Source organism: Schistosoma haematobium, chromosome 7 (assembly GCF_000699445.3).
Source record: "Schistosoma haematobium chromosome 7, whole genome shotgun sequence".
In the NCBI taxonomy this organism is placed as follows: domain Eukaryota; kingdom Metazoa; phylum Platyhelminthes; class Trematoda; order Strigeidida; family Schistosomatidae; genus Schistosoma; species Schistosoma haematobium.
Window position 1 is genome coordinate 15,373,643 of NC_067202.1, and position 26,181 is coordinate 15,399,823.

General features: G+C 38.5%; 1 protein-coding gene across 3 annotated transcripts in view; it reads left to right on the forward strand.

Annotated features, from left to right (window-relative positions):
- MS3_00009690 (uncharacterized protein) overlaps positions 1 to 26,181 on the forward strand; it is a 44,807-nt gene that overhangs the window by 7,422 nt on the left and 11,204 nt on the right. The window contains exons 5-8 of one of the 3 annotated variants that reach the window (XM_051218091.1): positions 2,385 to 2,782; positions 8,193 to 8,808; positions 13,904 to 14,419; positions 17,713 to 17,784. In XM_051218091.1, coding sequence (XP_051064527.1) covers positions 2,385 to 2,782; positions 8,193 to 8,808; positions 13,904 to 14,419; positions 17,713 to 17,784 — 1,602 coding nt within the window. Of the gene's footprint in view, positions 1 to 138; positions 25,573 to 26,181 lie in introns of those variants that run through there. The other 2 variants (XM_051218092.1, XM_051218093.1) reach the window with 2 other exon arrangements.

Genomic DNA, 26,181 nt, shown 5'->3' on the forward strand with positions numbered 1-26,181 from the left:
AATATTAGCTTCAATAATACTTCGACGCCTAACTAAAGCTCGTGAAGAACAGACTAGAGAAAATCAGGCTGGTTTTCGACCTGCACGTGATTGTATAGATCATATATTCACACTACGTCAGGTCCTAGAACACAGACACACATTCAGACGCCCCACAATGGTGGTATTTCTCGACCTTAAGGCGGCATTCGACTCTGTTGATCGTAAGGTTCTATGGCAGTGTTTGTCACTGAAAGGAGTACCAAAGAAGTACATTAACCTTATAAAGGCTCTCTACTCGAACACAACTGGTCGAGTGAGAGCTTATGGCGAACTGTTATCAGAATTGATTACCTCAAGTGGTGTTCGTCAGGGCCATCCACTCTCTCCATTCTTGTTCAACTTTGTCGTCGACGTACTTTTGGAGATAACACTTTCCTCGTCTGACTTTCCAGGGGTTGAACTTCTACCAAGAGATTCACTTGTTGACTTGGAATATGCCGATGACATAGTTTTATTTAGTGAAGACGCTGACAAAATGCAGAGTCTTCTGATCACTAAGCAACAATGCAAGCATGTTCGGGATGCGATTCTCCCCCTCGAAATGCAAAATGTTGCTTCAGGATTGGGCTGCATTGACACCCGAACTAATGATAGGGAGTGAAGTAGTTGAGCGTGTCGACCGCTTCACTTATCTTGGAAGTCTCATCAGCCCTTGTGGTGTGGTGTGTGACGAAATCTCATCACGGATACAGAAGACTCGACTAGCTTGCTTTTGCCAACTTGCGTCATTTATGGCGTAGGCGAGATATTCGTCTACCAACCAAAGGAGGTGTTTACTGCGCAGCAGTTCGTTCCGTCCTACTTTATGGCAGTGAAACATGGCCGGTAAGAGTAGAGAATATTCGTAGCTTACTAGTATTTTATCATAGGTGTCTTCGAAATATTGCCCGTATATTCTGGGACCATCGAGTAAGTAATGCAGTTGTTCGTGAAACGGGTACTAGGTAAGGATGGCAAATCAATTGATGAAGTAGTGAAACTTCAGTTGAGATGGCTGGGAGATGTGTTACGTATGCCCAACCATCGACTGCCTCGATGTGCGATGTTTTGTTGTGTAGGACTAGATTGGAAGAATGCTAGGGGCGGTCAGACCAAAACATGGCACAAGTCCATGAAGTCACTGACAAGTGGACTGAGTCATATTGGTAGGTGTAGACTACCTGGTTGGGGACCGCGAGATGATAGCAACCGATGGTTAGAGACCCTGAATGACATAGCTCAAAATCGTTTGCAATTGTTCAGTTGCATCCACTTTGTGTTCTCCCAAATTCTAATCTTCTGAATTCTCCATATTTTTTTCTCTTTCCAAATTTATTTCACTGGATTATACTCCTTGAATAACACCTTCAAACCCTAATTTTTCTGATTTCAGCTTATAATTTTACTACATGTAGCACCACGGGACTTGACTCGATAACTGCATCTCTGTGCTAATGTGGTGTGGCAACTCGAACTGATGTACGTACGTACGAAGTTGCACGTTGTTACTGACTGACTGGTTAAAAGACTTGGTAACGGTTATACCTCACTGTATGACGTACCCCAACAAGCACTGAACATTGACTTATACCTTCTTTTAAGTTACTCTCCAAGATTCTATAAATACCCCAGATGGGTGAGGGTAAGGAGAGCCCCCACCACAAATGTCCTCATGTGACCACGCATTTATTAGCCACTGTCAGAGGAGTCCTCCAGACTGCATTATCAAGTGAGGAGGGGTGTTGCCTAAGGAATTGAGAGGACGAAAACAGGATGTTCGGCTTTTAAACTGGGTGAGTGTAAACGGATGATCCACCTAAATGAGTTAGAAAACCCTGATTCCAAACCAATGGTGCACATGGGTTTCAGGATGCCGAGGCAACAAAAGGTGTATGAACCTGTTGTTGGTCACCGGCTACCATGGGACTGCATCTCCCAACGTTGTTTCATTGCTTTTTTGATTAGATTGCTAGAGGAGTGGCTCCCTAAGTAGTCCAGCTGCTTCCATTGGTGCTTCTGGCGAGTATCCCAGGCCACACGCAAGCTCAATGATTTGTATGGCGTACATATATTGTTGTGCCCCTTTGTGTTAATGTTTGTGCTTAAGAAAATAGATAAATAAAGATTCATTTTTATGGTAGCAATATCGTTCACGTTTAGTTTGTTAGGATTGGTGAATTTAATTGGTGAATGTAATACTTACTGACTGAGTTGGTAGTATAATAATTATTCTCGGGCAAATGGGTGGTTCCTACCAAATGAAGTTTTTATTTCAGTGTCATAAATGATATTCATTAGGTTTGTTTTAAACGCTCATAGCTCTCATAAAGAGGTTACTACTAAATTCTACATATTTTTCACAGGTTTAGCGGCTTTTATTCGTGAAACTCAGAAACAATGCTCCATATCCAGTCCAACCCCATCTATTGAACTGCCTCTAACGTCAGTTTTCCCTCTTCAAACTGAAACAAAATTAACTTCTTCGTGTTCTGTCAGGCAAGTTGCTTCACCTTCCTATCTTTTACCTGCTGCATCCACTCCATCTTTTCTACCAATGACTCCGGTCCCACAAAATCTTCCAACCGTTTTAGAACAGCCTTTACATTCAGAATCAGTAGCAGTAAATCATAATACTCATCCATCACCACCTATTCAATCAACTGCATTCATATCTTTACAACCTGCACCAGGTTCTTTAATTAGTCCTTCTGATTTACAACAGCTTGTAGCAAGTGGGGAATTCATGTCCTCAGCAGCTCGGGTAAGTTCATCTCTTATATAATCAAAAATATATTATATAGAAATATCTAAATGTCACTGTAATACCGCGTTACCACTTCATACTTCGATCCTAAGCATAGAGTTGTTTTAAAAAATTTTCAATCAAATATTATCACTGCTCAAGTTTAACTAGACGTTGTTTCATACACTTCTGACAATCAATTTTCATTGAATATTCGTTTTGTTATAGTTTGAGAACATCTCTTGAGTTTTCTTAGTATTGAACTTAGTTTCTTCGTCTTTCAGTTAGGGTATATTTTGTGGTCTAGTTGCTAATTTATTGTTCACCAAATTTTAGTTGTTTTGGAATATACATTGACCAGAAATGATATTGGTACGTGGTCATTACTGTTTATCATCTAGTTAGTATTATAGCGCAAAACGGATTATGACTTCTTTTCCAGTCTCATATTTCAGTTAAATTCACTATCATCTATCATACGCAACGTAGAACCTCTTACACATGTGTATTAATTCTATTTGTCATACCACATTGACACAGCGAGATAAAATTATTTTAAGACAACCTGACTGAGTGGGAGTAGCAACAGTATCAGTAGTGTTAGTAGAAAATATATAGTATAGAAAAAGAAATAAGGTATGAGGAGATTTCGGGACTCATATTCCTAAAGAAGACAAGAAGTCAATACATGTGCACAGTTGTGAACGATTTTGAACTATATCACCTGAATTCTCTAACCACTTGTTACGGTAATTGCGTGTCAGTCAGTCAGTCAGTCAGCTGCAACGTAGGACCAGGCACATATGTGCATCGGTCCAGGTTGCCATACCGCACCAGCACAACAAGATGAACACTGGATTCATAGCAGTGGTTAGGTCAAAGGTGGTAATATATAAAAGAAAGATTGCATATAAGGATATAGTACAAGGAGAAAGAATTGGTTCGTAGAAAGAAAGATATGAAGTGATTTTAATCTCTTAGTTTAAGGGAAGACAGGGACTGTATACACCGACGCCATTGTGATCGATTCTGAGCCGTGTCACCAAGAGTCTCCAACCATTGGTTACGATAGTCACGCGGACCCCAACCAAGTAGTCTGCATCCACCAACATGGCTCAGACTAGAAGTTAGTGACTTCAAGCACTGATGCCACGTTTTGGTTTGGCCGCCCCTAACTTTCTTCCAACCATCTCCAATACCGGATAGCATTGCACGTCGTGGTAATCGGTGTTCAGGCATACGTAACACGTGGCTCAACCATCTCAGTCGATGAAGATTCACAACCTCATCAACTGATTACCATCATAACCTAATACCCTGCGTCTAACCTCACTATTACTATCCCGGTGATCCCAGCAGACGCCAGCAATATTTCTAAGGCATCTGTGGTCAAATACTAATAGCTTACGAGTGTCTTCTACTCTTAATGGCCATGTTTCGCTGCCGTAAAGTAAAACAGAACGGACTGCCGCGCAGTATACTCGTCCTTTTATTGATAGACGGATATCTCGCCTTCGCCATAGGTGGCGCAAGTTGGCAAAAGCCAAACGATCTTTTCGAATCCGTGCTGAGATTTCGTCAGACACCAACCCATTAGGGCTTATCAGACTTCCAAGATAAGTGAAGCTGTCAACGCGTTCGACTACTTCACTCCCTATCCTTAGTTCTGGTGTTGACGCAGACCAGTCCTGAAGCAACAACTTGCATTTCGAGGGAGAGAAGCGCATTCCAAACATTCTGACATTGTTGCTTAGTGCTACCAAAAGACTTCATTTTGTCAGCGTCTTCACCAAACAGGACTATGTCATCTGCGTATTCTAAGTCGATAAGTGGACCTCCTGGATGGAGATCAATACCCGAGAACTCAGTCGACGAGAAAGTTATTTCCATCAGTAGATCTATGATGAAGTTAAACAAAAATGGGGAAAGTGGACAGCCTTGACGGACACCACTTGAGGTTGCAAAAGCAGATGACAGTTCACCATCAGTTCTGACTCGACTAGTAGTGTTCGAGTAAAGAGCCTTTACAAGGTTTATGTACTTCTGAGGTACGCCTTCCAATGACAGACACTGCCACAGAATCTCGCGGTCTACCGAGTCGAATGCTGCTTTTAAGTCGAGAAAGACCATCATTGTCGGACGCCGATAAGTATGCCTGTGTTCTAGAATCTGCCGAATGGTGAATATGTGGTCGATGCAGCCACGACCAGGTCTGAAGCCAGCGTGATTCTCTCGTGTTTGCAGTTCACGAGTCTTAGTTAGGCGTCTGATAATTATCGAGGCTAGTATTTTAGATATTATATTAGTTAAACTAATCCCTCTGTGGTTGTCACAGGATGATTTTAACCCTCTCTTATATATTGGGACGATAAGTGATTGTGGCCAGTTAGATGGGATAACGTCTAACTCCCAGATCTCAGCTAAAATATTAGTCAACCTAATCACTAAAATTGGACCACCATACTTGAAGACCTCTGGAGCCAATCCATCTGGACCAGCTGCCCTTCCTCGTTTCAGATTAACTATAGCCTTTTGAACTTCAGCAAGAGTTGGGGGACCTACTTCAATGTTCCATTCACACTGTCTGGGAATGGAGGGTAGTTGTAGAGTCGCTGAAGGCCAGCTGAACTGTTCCCTAATGTGTTCCACCCATCGTTCTAAACGTCTGGACTGGGAGCAGATGGGAGTACCGTCTTTTTCCGAAATAATCTCACTTACACTTGACTTATTAATTCCAGTTTCTTTTATTAGTCTGTAAAGCTGTCTTGTGTTCCCTATAGTCGCCGCCTTTTCCATCTCTTTTGCTTTCATTGCCCACCACTGCTCACGGTCGTTTCTTAGACTTTTTCTTAACCTAGATCTGATTTGTTGTCGCTCTTCATCATGTTCGGAACCTGATGGGACGAGTTTGCGAGAATCCATCAGTGTGATAGACTTTGGAGAAATCCATTGGTTCTTTGTAACTCTGTGGTTTAAGTCGCTAATAGATGTCACTGCTGTTTCCACAGCTGCTTGTATGTCTTTCCAAGCAACATCTGGGTCAGCCTCGTCTTCAGAACTACCTAATTGTGACCTCAGTTGTTCTTGGAACCTACTTTTGGTTTTCTCGTTACTCAACTCAGTTCTAACGGGTCTTTTTAATGTGGCTTTTTTGCGTCCAGTGAGGCGCAAGCAGATGCGCGCCCGTATGAGGGCGTGGTCGGAGTTCAAGCAGGTACTCCAGAATGAGCGACAATCTTGTACCGACCCTCTCCAACGATGACTGATGGCAATATGGTCTATTTGAGTTCATCGTTGGTTTGGTGCAGGCGGTCGCCACGTTAGACGATGTCTCTCCTTATGCTTAAAATTTGTGTTTGCTAAAAATAAGCGATTGTCTGAACACAGTTGCAGCAGACGGTCACCATTATCTGTTCGCTGTGCCGGAATGCTAAAATATCCACCTAAATGCTTTTCTGTTTGGTTTAAGCTACCTATCTGAGCATTAAAGTCACCTGCTACGAGTACTATGTCTGAGCGTTTAGCTTTCTGAAGAAGTTCAGAAAGCTTTCTGTAAAATTCATCTTTCACATCATCTGAGCTGCAGTCAGTGGGAGCGTAGGCAGAAACGACGAAAAGGCAACGACGTGTGTCCCTATCCTTCCGAGTTCTTACGGAGCCGTTTAGCCGAACAGCACATAGACGACTGTTGACGGGGATCCACTCTAGCAGTGCTTGTTCCGCCCTCATGCTTAGTACTATGCCTACACCTGCCAGTCCACAAGAACTGGCCATCGGGTCACCAGATACACGGAGGGTGTATCTCGTTGGCTCTCTGTTTTGCCGAGGTGAGGTCAAGTGAATGACCACACTGGAATCCTGCATGCGTGTTTAGGAGACACAGCATACATCAATGGGAAGAGACTCTAGGGTTTTAGCCAAGGAAGCCTGCTGACCGATTTGACATAGGGTGCGTACGTTGAAGGCTCCAATGTGTAGTTTGGAGCGAGGTTTCAGTAGACCTGGGACAGAGTTTTGAGCATTAGAATCGTTGGCTATGGTGACACTTGAGGAGGAAGCCGAAAGAGGAAGTTTAGAGTTTGAAGTCGATGTAGGAGGAATAATAGGAATTGAAGAGGAAGGTTGATTATGAATACAGTGGTCTCGAGTGCTGTTAGAGGTATGAGGGTGGTTATCACTTCCCGGTTGCCCACACCGTGGAAGGGTTCTTCTGGAGGTACCTGAAAAGGAAATTGGATTAGTGTTGGCCTTAACGACCTGGGAGCGTGACCGCAGTGCCCAAGGGACAACTGCTCGAGGCCGGTCGCGCACGGCCTTTCCGTGGGAGGTTTTTGACGTGTTAGCTCCGTTCTTCAAAGGGCCTTACCGCCGGAGACGGAAATCCGTGAGGTAAGGCGAGGTGTGACATCTTTAGGGTTGACCTTATCTAGCCCCACCCCTCCTTGTGGGAAGGCAGCATCGCTGTCATGCTGGTTGTCTGAGGGAAACACCTTATTGTTGTCACACCCCTCTACAGTTAGCAGTACGACTTTGCCCTCAGACCTTGAGTTGCTGCTTTTAGTCTTACTGTTCTCCAATCGACCTGCCTGGCATGGTAGAACCTACAGGAACATATGTTCCAGTCAATATAGCTCGGTTGGGTCATCACGATAGGCAAGCCCGACCACCACGTCAAGGTAGCAACAACGGTCGGGAATTGCATGTACCCTAACCAGATAGGTCGCACCTACGTACCTGAGTCAGTCCAATTTTCATTGGCTTCATAGACTGGTGCCACATCTTCGACCTCCCCTAGCCTTCTCCCAACCTAATTCTACACTAGACATCACTCATCGAGGTAGCCACTTGTTGGGCAAACGTAACACTACCCCATCAGTCTATTTTCCATGTTTACCGAGTACCCTATCCCTAATCTCGACATAACCTTATTCGATGGTCTGAAAGTGCACGATTAATGCTCGATTTGAGTTACTTATAAGCCATTCAACTTTAAATCTTGCCATGGAGTGCAATAGTACTTGTTCTGCGGTAAGACAGGTAAAAGTTTTATTCCAGTTTAACGATTGTGATTTTTTTTCACTCCGGTCAAAATACTAAACTTTCAAACATATTTTGACGTTATTCATGAAACATCCTTTTAGATTTTTCCCCATAAAAGCTCCGTAACAATTTGAGTTTTTATCTGAACTTGACCAAAGTTTACGTTCGTTATGACATTAATGTTTATCATTCACTCTTGGTAAATAGATGTTTTTGATTCAGTATTTTTTTATTATAAATAACAATAATAATGGAGATTTTAGATTGTTTTAATCTGAGTTGCATGTGATGTAATACTATCAGATAATTCTCAAATATATGGCTTTCGTATCCTTCAATAACTGTCACGATAGTATGCTAACTATGTAGTTTGGTTCTTTGGATTTAGCAAACTTTACTTGGTCAGTCTTCTGATGGATCTACACGACAACTTTATCTGCTCGTACCAAGTGACTGTCCTGTAATTATGCCAAGAGTTTCAAATAACCAACCAACTATGACTCCTATTCTACCATCTACATCTCCTTTGATTGAATCTATTCCCACAAGTGCCCCAATATTGGAAGCTATATCCCCAGGTGTAGAACCTGAAGAAAATTGTGTTCAAATGCAGTCTGAATCGTCAACATATAACAATGCACAACAGGTGCTAACTTCTGTTTCACATTTAGCATCTACAATGCTTAACCCAATGAGTTCTACATCCACGACAGCATTATCTACTTTCCTGGCCGGTTTAGAAGCTCGTAATCATCAACCTATACAACAGATTCAACTAGGTGGATTACCTTTATCTGCTGCAACATCTTCGCTGTCTTGTTCATATTCTGACTCTTCATCAGCCCACACTGCTAAAGACTCATCGGCTCCCAGTTGTTCACAACTCAGAATTCCACTTCAAGTTTCTGGCCTTCCCATGTCCGAGAATGGTTCATTATCAGTTGAACAAAATGTTTACCCTGTTACAAATAACGTTGCGAACTCTATATTAGGTGTTGTAAAAAGTAAGTTTTAATATAGATTTTATGAAAGAAAAAAAACAACCCGTTAATTATTAAATTGTCTTGTGAAGACAAATTTCCACATCTATATTCCATTTTTTAAAGCAGGCATTTACTGGCTATAGTCAAACTTTTGCCTTTTTTAAAATCTGATTTTAAAAATGTTATCGAAACATGACAACAGTCCAGAGGAATGTTCATTATTCATTAATTATGGAAATGTCCTTTTCCATTCTTTTACAAATGATTCAAGTTATATACATTATAAAACCAGACACATTTGTGCTTCGGCTCATGTTGTCATACTACATTGTCGTAGTGAGATTTCAATACAAATTCCACTAGTAAAAATAGTAACAGTATCAGTAGTCATAGAAAACGAAAATAAGATATAAGATCCTGAAACTTAAGATCTAAGTGGAATTAAAGAGTGAATGCATGTACACAATTGTCACCGATTTCGACCCATATCACACAGTCTCTAGCCATTGGTTACAATAATTGCACACTATGCACTAGTATATGGTGACTATAAATCATTTTCATATCTAGATACCGTTTATCCGTTTGTGTTCTACACGAATTAGCTTAGGATATAAAAATTGGGGTTGACTAGACCGAGATATCCCATTACTTTATGAAGTCACTGCTGATATGTAGATATCCTAATGAGTTCACAAAGTGGTCGTATCCTGCAGTTAAATGTCTTAGGTGATATAACTCAGCCTGTAGGTACGTCACAGATACATACTATTTTCATCCTTCTCTAAACATCGAGTTTCATTTACTGATTTCACTCTTTCTCAATCTATGTTATCAGTGTCTATTTTTTCTGTGGTTAATATCAATATTTCTTCTCTACGTTTTATCTTGTTGATTTCCTTGACTGTGTTGTATTCCCTAAACTGAGTGTTTGATATTGACTTCCTCGCTCTGTGTGTGTGTGTGTGTGTGCGCGCCAAAATGAAGTGTGAAAGCCTTGAACCAACACACACATATATATTTGCAGCAGATTTCAACGTTGTTCATTTTAGTCTTATTTCGATTTATTTTCCCGATTCTGCACTATTAAACTGAGTCAACCAAATATTCTAATTATTTGATATTCATTATATCTGGATACTCTCTCTAATTAGTAACCATATTTCTCAAATAAGTTTAAAAATATAATTACGTAATTCTGTTCTATTTATATGTATCTTTTTATAGTCTTCTCCAGCATTTATAACAGATCTATTTACTGTATTGTCACTTTATAAGAACACTTGTGCTCCAATTTTACGTTTCATTGTTTTTTTATGTGTATATGCTAACAACTTTATGTTTGCATGTGTATGTCTACACTCTTATTCACTGAATAATTAGTTGTTTTTAATTTTGTTCACAATTAAACACCTTTACCAAGTATCCACACTTGTTTTTATTTTAAATAACCACTTTTTTTCACTCTTACTATTCATATTATTTCACCCGTTATTTGTGAATTAATCTACTAGTCCTGACATAATGGTTAACTAAAGTCTTTACCTTTGAATGCTGACATTTTTTTATCTGAGACTAATTCAATTCTATCCATAAACATTCGTAGCTCAGTTGTCTTGTTATGAATTAGAGACTTATTCTCTTTACTCTAATCTTAGTACTGTGTCCAATCGCTAATCTTCCAACAAATGTATTCATCGATATAAATCTTTTCACTGAGCGCATCCGTTAAAATTACTACCCCGGTTTCCTACCAACACATAAAAGAGAGAAAGGAATAAGCATTATTATCATTATTGATTTATTTTTACTAACTTTATTCAATATTATATTTTTAGTACAATATAGAATTATCAGCACAAAGTATTTCAGCGAGTTTTCGTTTCTTATTTCTTGATCGATACTGACGATAAATATTGATTGATCGCCAGTTAGATATTAGCATTTCAGAAGTCGACATCTGAATAATATTCATTCTGTTCAATTACACTGCCAGCTATCACGATGTCTCCGATTGTAAATTTTTGTAACTTGTACAGCGAAAGGTCATAGACTTTTCAAAAACACACCTGAATAGGTTATACAATTAATTGACTTAATGATCTGTTAAAACAAACAATGAAACAGAAAACTTGTTGAAATATCTAGATGGCAGGAACAGGTAACCCGGATATTCAAGCAGGTCACCCGGATCATAAACCATATGGAAAGGAAAAATGAACAGGATTGACTTATGGACAACCTTTGAAAGTGACCTTGAGAAACGTCACCCCGATTGCTGGAGTTATAGGTTATGGGCGGAATTAAGACAGAGTTAGGGTTAAAAATTAAGATTGAGACTTCCATCACGAAATGTCATCAACTATCATGCCAAAATGTTAATGAAATGTATGAATGATTGAGTTTCGCGCCAAAATCCATTGATCGTCTCATCGGTTCATCAAGAAATTCTTGTCTTTCGGAAGAATGCGGCTCGGAATTGATGTTCACTTCTTATGTATCTTTGTGTGATGGCTGAGTATGCACCGTTTAAATGCCTAAAGCATCTTAAGTGGCATTAGATTCGTACATATAACCTACAATTTAAAGTTAATAACCTAAAACTAAATCACAAATACACATGGGTAAAATTACTGTAGCGTAATGAAATTTAGGGTATGACAAGAAAACTCAACCGTTCGGTATTATAACTTTACTCGCTTCGAAAATTCTCTACATAATATTTCAGAGTGAATGACAGCAAATTGTGGCCACCTAACTTTGGTTCAGGTTCACAAGGTGTTCTTCGTCACGCTTTCCAAAACAGGGAAAGTAACTCAGAGAAAATGTGCTTTTCTTCCTTTTAAAAAGATCATCTACACCCTATGGGCTTTGGTGGAATGATTTTGCTATTTGCACGGTCAAAACGTGGATTATTTGACTCTCGAAGTAGCTGGGTTGAGTAACAAGACAAACAAGATAAATATCCCTCAACAAAGCTCTAAAACCCCAGCAAAGATCAAAATGTTTTGTCCAATCAGTATTGAATAGGAACTTCTCAGAAACATCCAGAAAAATAAAGAATTATGTGCCATAAGCTATGATAGATAGTAGCTACCAGCGAAATCCAGGACACGCGCTTCATTCTTTTTGGGACTCATCTGGATTTACCTGCTTGTAAATTAAGGCAATATCGAGGCAGTGCTCATAGTATGAACATATGCCAATAAGAGACTGAACGATTGGAGTCCTAAACATCAATGGGAAGATTCAAGTAAACAATACCAAGTGAATTATGTGTCACATTTCGATCGGATAATTACAAATGTTGCTACTAAATTTGGTATGTTCTAAAAGCTTGTATGAGACCAAGGTCATACAAAACATTATGAATACATCCGGTATTCTGCACACACTCTTAAAGGCTCTTACATTCAGTACTTTTTCTCTATTGTTCAAGTTGAAGTGTAAAAGTGGTCTCAAATGGTGAAGGCTTATCAATCTCAATGCAACGAAATTTTTTGTGTATATGTCAAGCTGTATTTGGGCTAGTAGTATCAAGAAGTTTGTGTGCAGTTAGTCCTTTTCTATAAATAATCAGTTACTGTATAACAGGAATGAGTATTTAAATAAAGATCTTTTATTTATTTATTTAAACACAAACATTGGTACGAGGCACCAAATATATGTGCGCCACACAAATTATTTGGTTTGTGTGAGGGCTGGGATACTGCCCAGGTGATTTTCTTAAAGGGCCACACCCCGAGCCGTTGACCTAGAAGTCTAATCCACAAGACAGAGGGACAACTTTAGAAGTTGCAGTCCCATGGTAGCCGGTGACTAATTCGTTCATACGACATTTGTCCCTTCAGAATCCTGGAGCACGTGTGCACCATTGGTTTGGAATCAGGATTTTCCAACTCCCCTAAGTGAATCCTCCATATCCACCGACCCGGTTAAAGTGCTGGACATTCGCTTTTTGTCCTCTCAATTTCGTAAACAACACCCCTGGTGTGAGAAGGCAATGAGTAGGACTTCTCTGGCTGAGGCTATATACGCGTGGCCATGTGGTAGCATTTGAAGAGAGAGCTGACTCTCCTTACCCTCGACTGTACCAAGGCATTTGGGGGCAATAAATGTTGCTTTGCATTGTAGACTTATTAATAACGTGGTTACAGGAGTTTTCGTCTGTTGTCTCTTATCATCTAATTTCGGTCAATATGTGATTTTCATCAATGGGGTGTGGAATAGATATCGATCAACTGGAAAAAGACACTACATTGTTGAAACACAAATGCAATTAAAACACACTTTTCCAATCAGGAACTTAAAAGTTGTGTGTAAAAGAAACCGAACGTGAATTTAAGCAGTTTATTCGTTATCTATATATAATCTGTCACTGAATACTGTGTAAACTGTACAGAATAAATCGTGATTTCTACAACTGTTATTGAGTGATTTTTAATCATTCGTGTAATCTTAACACGTTTTTAGTTATAACGTGGTTAGTGTTATGATAAAAGTTATACCAACCATCAATCTATTGTAATTGGATAAAATACATGTACTGCTACTAATATATGAGTGTTTGTTATGACTGAAAAAAATTATTAGTCATTACAGCAGGACAGGAACTAGCACGGTTTTATGTAGAGAAAGTGAAGACTATATATTTACTTATACATCAACCACTGATTTCATAATCTACCTGAAAAGTACAATGTTCTATCTGATTTGCTTTAATCGAATATGAATATATCCAACTCCATGTAGTTGACATTAATCAATCACTGTATGCATATAATAAATTAAATTACTGACTTACGTCCATTGATCTTTGCTTCTTCCTGATACAATCTTTCATGGTTGATTTTATCTAAATCTATATACTCGGATAAATTAACTTTTTTGCTAATACATTACACACAAGGATAAGATTTGTACGGATTTATGTCCAGTAGCTTATAGTTGTTTTTTAATCAAAATTTATTCGGTTGAAAAAACCTACTTATCCCTTTTGTATTCAGTGAGAAATTTTGTCATTTCCAATTATCATTTCAATGATAGTACTTGTATTTATGTAGTGGCAATGATCTACAGATGTACATTTTATTTTTCTTAATTTTTGTTGTTGTAGGCGATCCTGATATGTACACTCCTAATGGGCATACTTATTCATCTCTAGTAGATGAAACTAATCGATTCCGATCTTATCCAACGTATACTCAACAATTATCTCATCATTTACCTCATGGTACAACTGTACGACAGTCTGTTCTAGCTGCCGCTTCTACAACATCAAATAATTCTTTCTTCCAACAAGAATCTTCAAATTCTTTATTATTAAATCAAACGTGTTCTGTACCAAGTAATGTCACGTCAAATAATACGACCACTGCTACTATTACTACTACTACTAATAATAATAACAATGGAGAGGAATCATTAACAAATGGACATTTTCAGTCACCAATGTCACATTCAAATGTTTCGGCAACCAATACATTTACTACTTCATTAGCACCTAATTCAGATAAAACTCCACAGTTGCCATCATCATCTAAGTCTAACACTTCAATAGATGAATGTCGTAGAAATTCAGTAACAAACACAATGTTAAATACATCCAGCAATCGGTCAGAACAAGTCAAGGGTAAGTATTTCATGTAAATTACATACTTTTAAGATTTAATGTTTTAAATTGTTTATAAGAGGATTGTTAGTGCGATTAAAAAATTCACGTATATATATATACGTGTATATGTATGCCTTGTATTTCCTAAGAAAGTTTTTCAGTTCAGATGATGCGGCGAAAGTTTGATTCTTTTTCTTGGGTGTTGTGTTTTGTGAACTGGTTTAAATGTATTTTTAATTTATAGGAATTTTTAATCCTAAGAAACAGCCTCAACTAAATGTCGAGTTAACTGATACGACTAGAAGAGTTTGTGAACAGAAGTGTGCACATTTTTAGTGGTATAAAGAAGCGCCCAAATACAAGATAAGACATCTATTCATGAGCATGCTGACTGTTGAGCTGAACGGAACCATATAGGTAGATTCATAATACCTGGTTTAGGGTCCGCATAATTCTAGACACCTAGGCAAAGACTTCATGTGAAATAATGACTCAAAACCATTCACAGTGGCTCAGGCACATTTATTCTCTGTCTTCCTTGAAAACCTGAGTCTCTAAATTACTTTACAAATTTTTTTATATTTCACTGACTCCATATTACCTAATCTCTTACCACCAATGCTACTACAACCTCGACTATCATGAGATTTATTCTTATAATTTCATCTTGTACTAATGAGTGTATAACAATTTGAACTAATGTACACATGTGCCAGACTCTACATTGCGTTTAACTGATTGAATAGTATAAACATTCTGTGTTCTAATAGTTGAATTTATGAGTCGAGCTAGACCACCATTGAAAACCTGGAAGCACTGGACGGTCGTTTTGTCCCAGCGTGGGACTCCTCAGCAGTGCTCATCCATGATTCCACACACGGGACTCGAACCCCCCATTCTGATAATAATCACTAGTGACTGGCTCCAAGATAGATTTCCTGGATTTCTAGTTGTGAAGAAGTTACACACTGAAGACAAGGGGAGATAGTCGCGCATTATCGTAGATTGACTGAAATTAGACATTAACACCGTTGGATACCGGCTCATTGGTTCAGAGGCTAAGCGTTCGCGCGCGAGATCGAAGTCCTCGTTCCGAGTCCAACATGCAGTGTCGTGTCACGTTTCGATCGGATAGTTACAAATGTTACTGTATTTGGTATGTTCTAGAGGCTTGTATGAGACCAAAGTCATACAAAGCATCATAAATACGTCTGATATTCTATAACAGTTCAACTGGCTTTCAGCTACTCTACAACTACCCTCCATTCGCAGACAGTGTGAATGGAACATTGAAGTAGGTTCCCCAACTCTAGCTGAATTTCAAAAGGCTATAGTTAATCTGAAACGAGGAAGGGCAGCCGGTCCAGATGGATTGGCTCCAGAGGTCTTTAGGGATGGTGATCCAATTTTAGCGATTAGCTTGATTAATATTTTAGCTAAAATCTGGAAATTCGACGTTATCTCATCTGACTGGTCACAATCACTTATCGTCCCAATATATAAGAAAGGGTCAAAATCGTCCTGTGACAACCATAGAGGGATTAGTTTAAATGATATAGTATTTAAAATACGAGCCTCGATAATTATCAGACACCTAACTAAGACTCGTGAACTGCAAACACGAGAAAATCAAACTGGCTTCAGACATGGTTGTCACTGCATCGACCACATATTCACCATTCTTCAGGTTCTAGAACACAGGCATACTTATCGGCGTCAGACAATGGTGGTCTTTCTTGACTTAAAAGCAGCACTTGACTCCGTAGACCGCGAGATTCTGTGGCAGTGTCTGTCATTGAAAGGTGTACCTCAGAATTACATAAGCCTTGTGATGGCTCTTTACTCGAACACTACCAGTCGTGTCAGAACTGATGGTGAACTGTCATCTGATTTTGCAACCTCAAGTGGTATCGGACAGGGCTGTCTACTATCTTCGTTTCTACTTAATCTCATCATAGACGTACTGATGGAAATAACGCTGTTGTGGACTGAATTCTCGGGCATTGATGTCGTACCAGGAGGTCCACTTATCGACTTAGATGAAATAGTCCTGTTTGGTAAAGACGCTGATAAGATATAGAGTCTTTTGGTAGCACTGATCAACAATGCCAAAATGTTTGGAATGCGCTTCTCTCCCTCGAAATGCAAGTTGTTGCTTCAGGACTGGTCTGCGTCAACACCTGAACTAAAGATAAAAAGAGTGAAGTAGTCGAACCCGTTGACAACTTCACTTATGTTGGAAGTCTGATAAGCCCTAATGGGTTGGTGTCTGACGAAATCTCAGCACGGATTCGAAAAGCTCGTTTGGTTTTTGCCACCTTACGCCACCTATGGCGAAAGTGAGATATCCATCTGTCAATAAAAGGACGAGTATACTGCTCGGCAGTCCGTTCTGTGTCAATTTATGGCAGTGAAACATGACCATTAAGAGTAGAGGATATTCGTAAGCTACTGGTATTTGACCACAGATGTCTCAGAAATATTGCTCGCATGTGCTGGGATCATCGGGTAAGTAATAGTGAGGTTAAACACAAGGTATTAGGGAATGATGGTAAATCAGTTGATGAGGTTGTGAATGTTCATCGACTGAGATGGTTGAGCCACGTGTTGCGTATGTCTGAACAGCGATTACCACGACGTGCAATGCTATCCGGTATTGGAGATGGTTGGAAGAAAGTTAGGGGCGGCCAAACCAAAACGTGGCATCAGTGCTTGAAGTCACTAACTTCTAGTCTGAGCCATGTTGGTAGATGCAGTCTACTTGATTGGGGTTCGCATGACTATCGTAACCAATGGTTGGAGAGTGTTGGTGACATGGCTCAGAATCGATCACAATGGCGTCGGTGTATACACTCTCTATCTTCCCTTAAACTAAGAGATTAAAATCACTTCATATCTTTCTTTCTACGAACTAATTCTATCTTCCTGTACTATATCCTTATATGCAATCTTTCTTTTATATATTACCACCATTGAATTAACTACTTCTATGAATCCAGTGTTCATCTTGTTGTACTAATGTGGTGAGGTATGGCAACTTGTACCGATGCACATATGTGCCTGGTCCTACGTTGTAGCTGACTGACTGATATTCTATGCACACTCTTAAGGGCTCTTACCTTCAATACCTTTCCCTATTGTTCACGTTAAAGTGTAAAAGTAGTTTGAGATTATAGGATGGATCTGGGACGTCAATAACAAGCATTCAATAAACAGATCACCTTTTCCACGTATTCCCTCGCATCTATCATTTTACCTTTTTCACTGACATATATATATAGTGCTTATTTTAATATTTCCTGTTTTCTCAGGCTCTACAACCTATCTAGAACATTTAAATCCAGAATCCAAAGATATACGACGTCGTGTCAGCCACAATGAAGGTAAATAATTTTACAATTCAATGATTATTGTGTTTTTGTTTTGCCGCATTTTTCGGCATGCTTTGGCAATGTGGTGATGTGGAGAGAGAAAGAAGAGGTCTAATTAACAACCTTGACCTCATTGATCACGTGTATAACCCTTTTGTTTTCTATTGATCTTTAAGTCACTGAAATGTTTTCTTACGACTGTGTGTTTTGGATGTATATACAAACTGAATTCCGTACTGTTAAGAACAACGGACGATGTTAGATAGTGTAGAAGGTTAAAAGAAACTAGGCATGATATCAATCTATAAAGTCATTAGTCGTGAGGTTCTGTGGCAGTGTTTGTCACTGGAAGGAGTACCAAAGAAGTACATTAACCTTGTAAAGGCTCTCTACTCGAACACAACTGGTCGAGTGAGAGCTTACGGCGAACTGTCATCAGAATTGATTACCTCAAGTGGTGTTCGTCAGGGATGTCTACTCTCTCTATTATTCTTTAACTTTGTCGTTGACTTACCTCTAGAGACGACACTTTCCTCATCTGACTCTCCAGGAGTTGAACTTCTACCGGGAGATTCATTTGTTGACCTAGAATATACCGATGACATAGTTTTATTTAGTGAAGACGCTGACAAAATACAGAGTCTTCTGACCACTCTAAGCAACAATGCAAGCATGTTCGGCATGCATGGATTAGACCTCTAGGTCAAGGGCTCGGGGTGTGACCCCTTAAGAAAATCACCTGGTTCGATCTGAGCACCTGGGCAGTATGACTGTAGTGGCTTCGCTTCGCTAATCAATCCACCTTGACAGCCGTTATAATATAAATCTAAACGGTGTTTGAAATCAAAAGGCACTGAGAAGCGATAACTGCAGTGAAGATCATAAAGCTATAAGCACTTCAAGCGAATTTGAAGTAAAAGGCGAATATGTGTATGCGAGCAAATCTAGTCGCAAATTTATGGTCAAGTCTCATTAGGGCACAGCAAGGCCGAGCTAAAGTTAATAATAGGATTTGAGTACAGACATACATGGGGGGAGGTGGATGAGTCATCGGGTGATATTTAAGCAATCAACATTTTAGCTAGGGTCTATCATGTGATCTAGGATCATAACAGTACAAATAAATATGCGAATTGTTACTTTTTTACTAACATTGTTAAGTTAATAAAAGGGTTTAACAAAAATTAAACATAATCTAGGTTGGTTGTAGATAGTTGCTATGTGAAAGCCCACACACAAAACAATTGACTTATGGGGGGGCTATGTATTCGGTGCCCCTTTTGTACCAATATTTATGTGTTGAAATAATAATAATAATAATCGTCCCAGTAACCGCAATTATTGATTGAAGACTAAGTGGAATGCCTCGGAATCGGTCACAAACTGTATTCAGTTTTTGTTTCCTCCAGACATGGAATCTTATTATTTCTTTATACGTGTTTTTGTTTCCTTCTGTCTTTTCAAATCATACTCTTGATGCTTATAATGTTTCTTATTTTCTTTTGGTACTACAACTATTTTAATCTTTTTAATACTGTATTGATGATTGATAGATTGTTTACATGTATTCATTTAGTGTTCCAGGTCTTCATTAAAATCTTGAACCATATGTATAAATATTTTCATCATTTACCAGATATTAATACTCCTTTTTTGACAGTATTTTTGTTGTAATTTTCAATTACATCACCTAGATCTTTCTTAACTATCCACATAGCTTCATCGGAAGCTATCTAACTAAGTTTGTCTATTTGAAGATAATATTTTTATTCTCAGCTGTGTATAGTTCACCTGGGTGTGTTTTCAACGTGATTATGATTTGGAATATATGTATTTTTCCGAATTACGATAATACACTTCACATTGTATTAGTCTGACAAAAAGACTACACTGATAACGAAAGTTTGTATCATATGATTTAATAAGACATATATACATATATCTTGTCCAACTGTGTCTTTTTACATTTTTATCTTATGACTCTGCCTACTCAACTGATTAGTAAACTGTTAATGAAGTGTAACTGTCATAGTCAAACCTAGATTTAATCTAGGTTTACTTTCATATACTTTTAATAAGTGCACCAAACGTTTTGCTTACTGTGTCTCAAGATTTTTGTTGTTGAATTCCGATTTGTTTTGAGATTTAACAACTCTTAGCATCTATTGTAAAACAGGATACTATTATTTCGTTTTCTAGCAATAGGTGTGTGATGAAATTAAATAGAAATGAAGATAGTGGACAGCCCTGTCCGATACCACTTGAGGTTGCAAAATCAGATGACAGTTCACCATCAGTTCTGACACGACTGATAGTGTTCGAGTAAAGAGCCATCACAAGGCTTATGTAATTCTGAGGTACACCTTTCAATGACAGACACTGCCACAGAATCTCGCGGTCTACGGAGTCAAGTGCTGCTTTTAAGTCAAGAAAGACCACCATTGTCTGACGCCGATAAGTATGCCTGTGTTCTAGAACCTGAAGAATGGTGAATATGTGGTCGATGCAGTGACAACCATGTCTGAAGCCAGTTTGATTTTCTCGTGTTTGCAGTTCACGAGTCTTAGTTAGGTGTCTGATAATTATCGAGGCTCGTATTTTAAATACTATATCATTTAAACTAATCCCTCTATGGTTGTCACAGGACGATTTTGACCCTTTCTTATATATTGGGACGATAAGTGATTGTGACCAGTCAGATGAGATAACGTCGAATTTCCAGATTTTAGCTAAAATATTAATCAAGCTAATCGCTAAAATTGGATCACCATCCCTAAAGACCTTTGGAGTTAATCCATCTGGACCAGCTACTCTTCCTCGTTTCAGATTGGTTATAGCTTTTTGAAATTTAATTAAATTCAGAGTGTCTATTTCAATGTTCCATTCCGACTGTTTGGAAATGGTGGATAGTTGTAGTTGTAGAGTATCTGAAGACCAGGTGAACTGCTTCTTAAAGTGTTCCTCCTATCGTTCTAACCGTCTGAACTGAGAGCAGATAGGAGTGTGGTCCTTTTTTCGAGATTGTCTCATTTACACTTAACTCTTTAATTCCGGTTTAATTTTATTAGTCTGAAAAGCTGTCCAGTGTTACGTGAAGCCATTGTCTTTTCCATCACTTTTGCTTTCGTTGCCCACCACTGCTCACTATTGTTCCATAACTTTTGGTTTAGGTAGATGTGATTTGTTTTCGCTCTTCATCGTGCTTGGAGCATGATGGGTGATGAGTTTACGTGAATCTACGCGTTCAATGGACTTAGTAGAAATGCACTGATTTTTCGTAACCCTTTGATTAAAATCACTAGTAGATGTGGGTGCTGTTTCTACAACTGTTTGTATATGATTTCAAGCAACATCTGGGTCAGCCTCGTTTTCAGAATTGCTTGGGTGCGAGCTCATTTGTTCATGGAATTTACCTTTGGCTCTCTTATCGCTGAGTTCCACTGTAATGGGTCTTAATGTAGTTTTTCTGCATCCAGTGAGGTGAAAGCAAATGCGTGCTCGTATTAGAGCATGATCGGAGTCCAAATATGTGTTACAGAACGAGCGACAGTCTTCTATCGAGCCTCTCCAACGATGACTGATGAGGATATGGTGTATTTGAGTCCATCGTTGGTTTGGTACAGGGGTCGCCATGCTAAATGATGTCTCTCCTTAGGCTTAAAATTAGTGTTTGCTAAAAACAAACGATTGTCTGAGCACATTTTCAGCGGACGATCACCATTATCTGTTCTCTGTGCCGGAATACTAAACCACCCACTTAAATGTCTCTCTTTGGTTTAAGCTACCTGCTTGGTCATTAAATTCACCTATGAGTACCATGAGTATTCAGCTTTTTGAAGCAGTTCAGTAAGCTTACTGAAACATTTATTTTCTACTTCATCAGGGCTGCAGTCCGTGCGAGCGTAGGCAGAAACGACATAAAGGCAACGATATGTGTCACTATCCTTCCGAGTTTTTAAGAAACCATTTAGCCGAACAGCATATAGGCGACTGTTAACGGTAATCCACTCTAGTAGTGCTTGTTCTGCCCTCATACTTATTGCTATGCCTGCACCCACTAGTTCACAAGAACTAGTCATCGAGTCGATAAATAAATGGAGGGTGTATCTCGTTGTCTCCCTCGTTTTGGCGAGGTGAGTTCGAGTAAATGATCACACTAGGATCCTGTATGCGTGTTTCGTAGACACAGAATACGTTGATGATACGAGATTCTAAGGTTTTAGTCAAGGAGGCCCGCTGGCCGATTTGACATAGAGTACGTGCATTGAAGGCTCCAATGTGTCGTTTTGAGCCGAGGTTCAGTAGATGTGGGACAGTATTTCGAGCTCAGTGACATTTGAGGAGGGATTCAAAAGAGGACGTTTCGAGTTGAAAGTCGAGGTAGGAGGAATAATAGGAATTGAAGAGGGAAATTGATTATGAATGGAGTGATCTTGAGTGCTGTTAGCGGTATGAAGGCAGTTATCACTTCCCGGTTCACTACACCGTGGAAGGGTTCTTCTGGAGGGAGTAGGGAAAAATCGGGTTAGAATTGGTCTTAGTGACTTGGGAGCCTGACCACAATACTCAAGGTACAACTGCTTGATGTCAGTGACACACGTCGTTTTTGTGAATAATCTTCGTGTTAGCTCCGTACTTGTTGAGACCTTACCGCTGGAGACCGATATCCTTGGGATAGGGTGAGGTGTGCATGTTGACATTTTCTAACCCCACCCTCCTTTGTGGGAAGGCGGAATCGTTTGTTACGCTGGTTGTCTGAAGGAAACAGCTTATTATCGTCACACCTCTGTACATTAATTAGTATGACTTCGCCCTCGGACCTTAGGTTTGTTGCTTTTAGTCTTACCACTCTTCAACCGACCTGTCTGTCATTGTAGGACATTGAGAAACGATTGTTCCAGCCAGTATAGCTCGATTGATTCATTACGATAGGCAAGCCCAACTACCACATTAAGGTAGCAGCTACGATCGGGAGCAGGCAATATACTCGTACAGTTATTTGAGAGTAGCCCACTAGTTAATACGAAAATGGTATTCTTAAACACGATGTATGGCTAGAAGATAGCTGAATTAGGGAGTTGATTTGACTCGAAAAAGTTGAAATTCAAATCAGTAAAATAAAACACAATCAATTAGTAATTTTATCGAGTTGTAACACGTATAAAAAGAGAAACTGCGCTAGTTTCTGATGGCCTTGACACCATGACCTAACCTAAGTGTGTGTTGACATACTATGTATAGCTGATATCCTACTTTATACAAAACAGTACTGATTATTTTCTTTGATCTGCTTTCGTGGCAATTAAAAAGTAGCGTCTCATGAGCTATCAGTTCCATATCGCAAACACGCTTCATTTCCTCTGCTAACTAACAATGGAATTGTACTCCCTTACCTAATGGATTTTTATATGATGTGATGTCAGTTGTTCGTCCTCTACTTTCGTTTGATTTCCATGTTCCCTTTTTAACAATTCATATTGAAAAAAGGATGGTAACCAATTTAACAGGATGGTGATGTTATCATGTAAAAGACAAACCCTGTTATCATCTATTGGTTTAGTGTCTGTGTTCTAGCTTTGACTTTTGTTTTTTTGTATGAAATGAAGTATTTACAATGCTATTGGACAAAACCTTGTAGCTACACTTGAAGTTCACACTGCAACAGTTACAAATCTATTCGCTCAGTTGGGCTAACAATAATATAATGGTGCTGCTAATAATTTAAGTGAATCAACAAACTTTTTAGAACCAATAAATCTATGATCAGAGTTGTCAACATTTTGTTCGGATTTTAATTCAGTCTCACCAATGTATGTAAAGCTTTCAAAATATAAATATCTTTCATAATATACATATCAATAGTCACACTACTGTTAAATCGTAAACTATTTTTATATTTATTTATTTATTTAAACATACAATGAGGCACCGAAATATACGCGCCACACTTCGTCATTCGATATGTGTAAGAGCTGGAATACCGCTCGGGCACCAAAACCTAAGTAGGTGGTTTTCTTACGGGGGCACACTACAAACATTTGACCTAGCGATCTAATCAAAAAAGCAATGAAACAACGTTGGGAGATGCAGTCCCATGGTAGCCGGTGACCAACAACAGGTTCATACACCTTTTGTTGCCTCGGCATCCTGAAACCCATGTGCACCATTGGTTTGGAATCAGGGTTTTCTAACTCATTTAGGTGGATCATCCGTTTACACTCACCCAGTTTAAAAGCCGAACATCCTGTTTTCGTCCTCTCAATTCCTTAGGCAACACCCCTCCTCACTTGATAATGCAGTCTGGAGGACTCCTCTGACAGTGGCTAATAAATGCGTGGTCACATGAGGACATTTGTGGTGGGGGCTCTCCTTACCCTCACCCATCTGGGGTATTTATAGAATCTTGGAGAGTAACTTAAAAGAAGGTATAAGTCAATGTTCAGTGCTTGTTGGGGTACGTCATACAGTGAGGTATATCCGTTACCAAGTCTTTTAACCAAGCATATAACTGATAATATAGTAAGTATCTCATTCCAAATGACTGTTATTATTTTTGTGATGTAAATATATGGCACTGAGCTATATATTAAAACATCTGTTTAAAACAGATTAACTTTGCTCACTGGTCAGCCGGATCAAATTCTTTTCTAGAAGAGATAAAACATCTATACTTAACAAATAAATGTTCACATACATCTGTCTAGATAAAAATCCCTTGTTGATTCCTTATTATCATATCCTTATCAGTTCATCCTTCATGATCTCCAACTCAGTATACAAATCTTTCGATTTCTTTTAAAATTAAAATAAAAACTAATAATAATAATCGTTATTTGTTCATTAGGGTGATTAGAAAAATCCTTACCATTGCCTCCTAAATACAGTTCATCTGCAATTCATTAGAGGAGGATCTAATTTGTTATATGCTAATGAAGAATAAATGAATGATAACTGCTAGGGATTATTTAGGAACTATTATTACGTAGATTCCTATCTGATAACTTAAGTAACTAGATTATATGTATATTCATATTTCTTTTATCATAAGCTTTTATTTGACCTATCGACCATTGTTATACGATATAGTATTAACTTATTTGCAAATAATTAGTTACAGTCTCTCACAATCATAACCACTTTTGACTTGATCTTTCATAACTGTTATTCTTTATTTTATGGTGTGATGCTGTCAGGTTTGCTTGTGTATAAACTACGTGTCTGAAACTTACTATACACACAATAGAGGTTGAAGTTGCGTTCTAGACTAGACGGGCAATGCTAGGTGAGAATGACAAGTAAAGACTCAGAGTTGACTCAAGGTTGCTTGTGCTTGCTAACGAATCATTAGTTTAGCACATGGATAAGGTCAAGGAAGTTGACATTCTGACTGGCGGTTTTGTCATCTGATAATTCACAGTGGCAAAAGTCATAACATGATTAAACTTACAATATTGTGACGACCTTTAAAAGAAGTTTTTCATTAGTTATTCTAATAGTTTTTATCTTTAATACTTTTTAGTTCACTTATAATTTTGTTATTAAATCAATGACTATCATAAGACTGATTCATATCAATCAAACTTTCAACTGATTGACTTAGTAGTAGTTGAAATCACTAAGAGTGAATAACACAACATAACGATAACTTTTTAATTATCATAATAAACTTAATTTATAATTCAGTTCCACTAATCAATAAATGTTTACTTATAATCGATAATTGTGTTATTTTACCATGATAAAAATGAATTGGTTACCTGTTTTTCTATACAAAATAAAGTCGAGTGAATAACGTCTACGGTGACTATATATATATATATATATATATATATATATATATATATATATATATATATATATATATATATATATATATATATATATATATATATACTTTTCAAAAGACAACTTACTTGCGCTAATGATACTACTACTTTCTCCGGGTTAACCTAACCAAAATATATGGATCGGGACTCATTTTCCCAGTGACCTAGTAGTTAGTTGTTGAAAGCTAAACGCTACCGCTTCGTGATATATACTTCTAGAGTGTTTTTTATTGTTGATTTAGAATAAGGTCTTCTTGCTCATCGTATATCAAGCAAAATTGATATATAGGTAGATATTCATATAGGTATGTATTCAGTTGGGTGCTTTGGTGAGTTGTGATTGTTGTTATCTTGGTTTTGTCTCTAGGTCATACCGTACACCACACATACACATAAATATTGTGAACTGAATTCGACAGACCAAATCAAATGACTAGTTCACATTAATAGAGTCCAAAAGCGTGCGTACTTGCGTGTTTGTGTATGTGCAGCGTTGATATTTCTATTTGTTTGCCTGTTCGGTTTTTGATCGATCGTGTTTGTTTTAACACTTGTTATAATAATAATAATACAATGGCCCAGT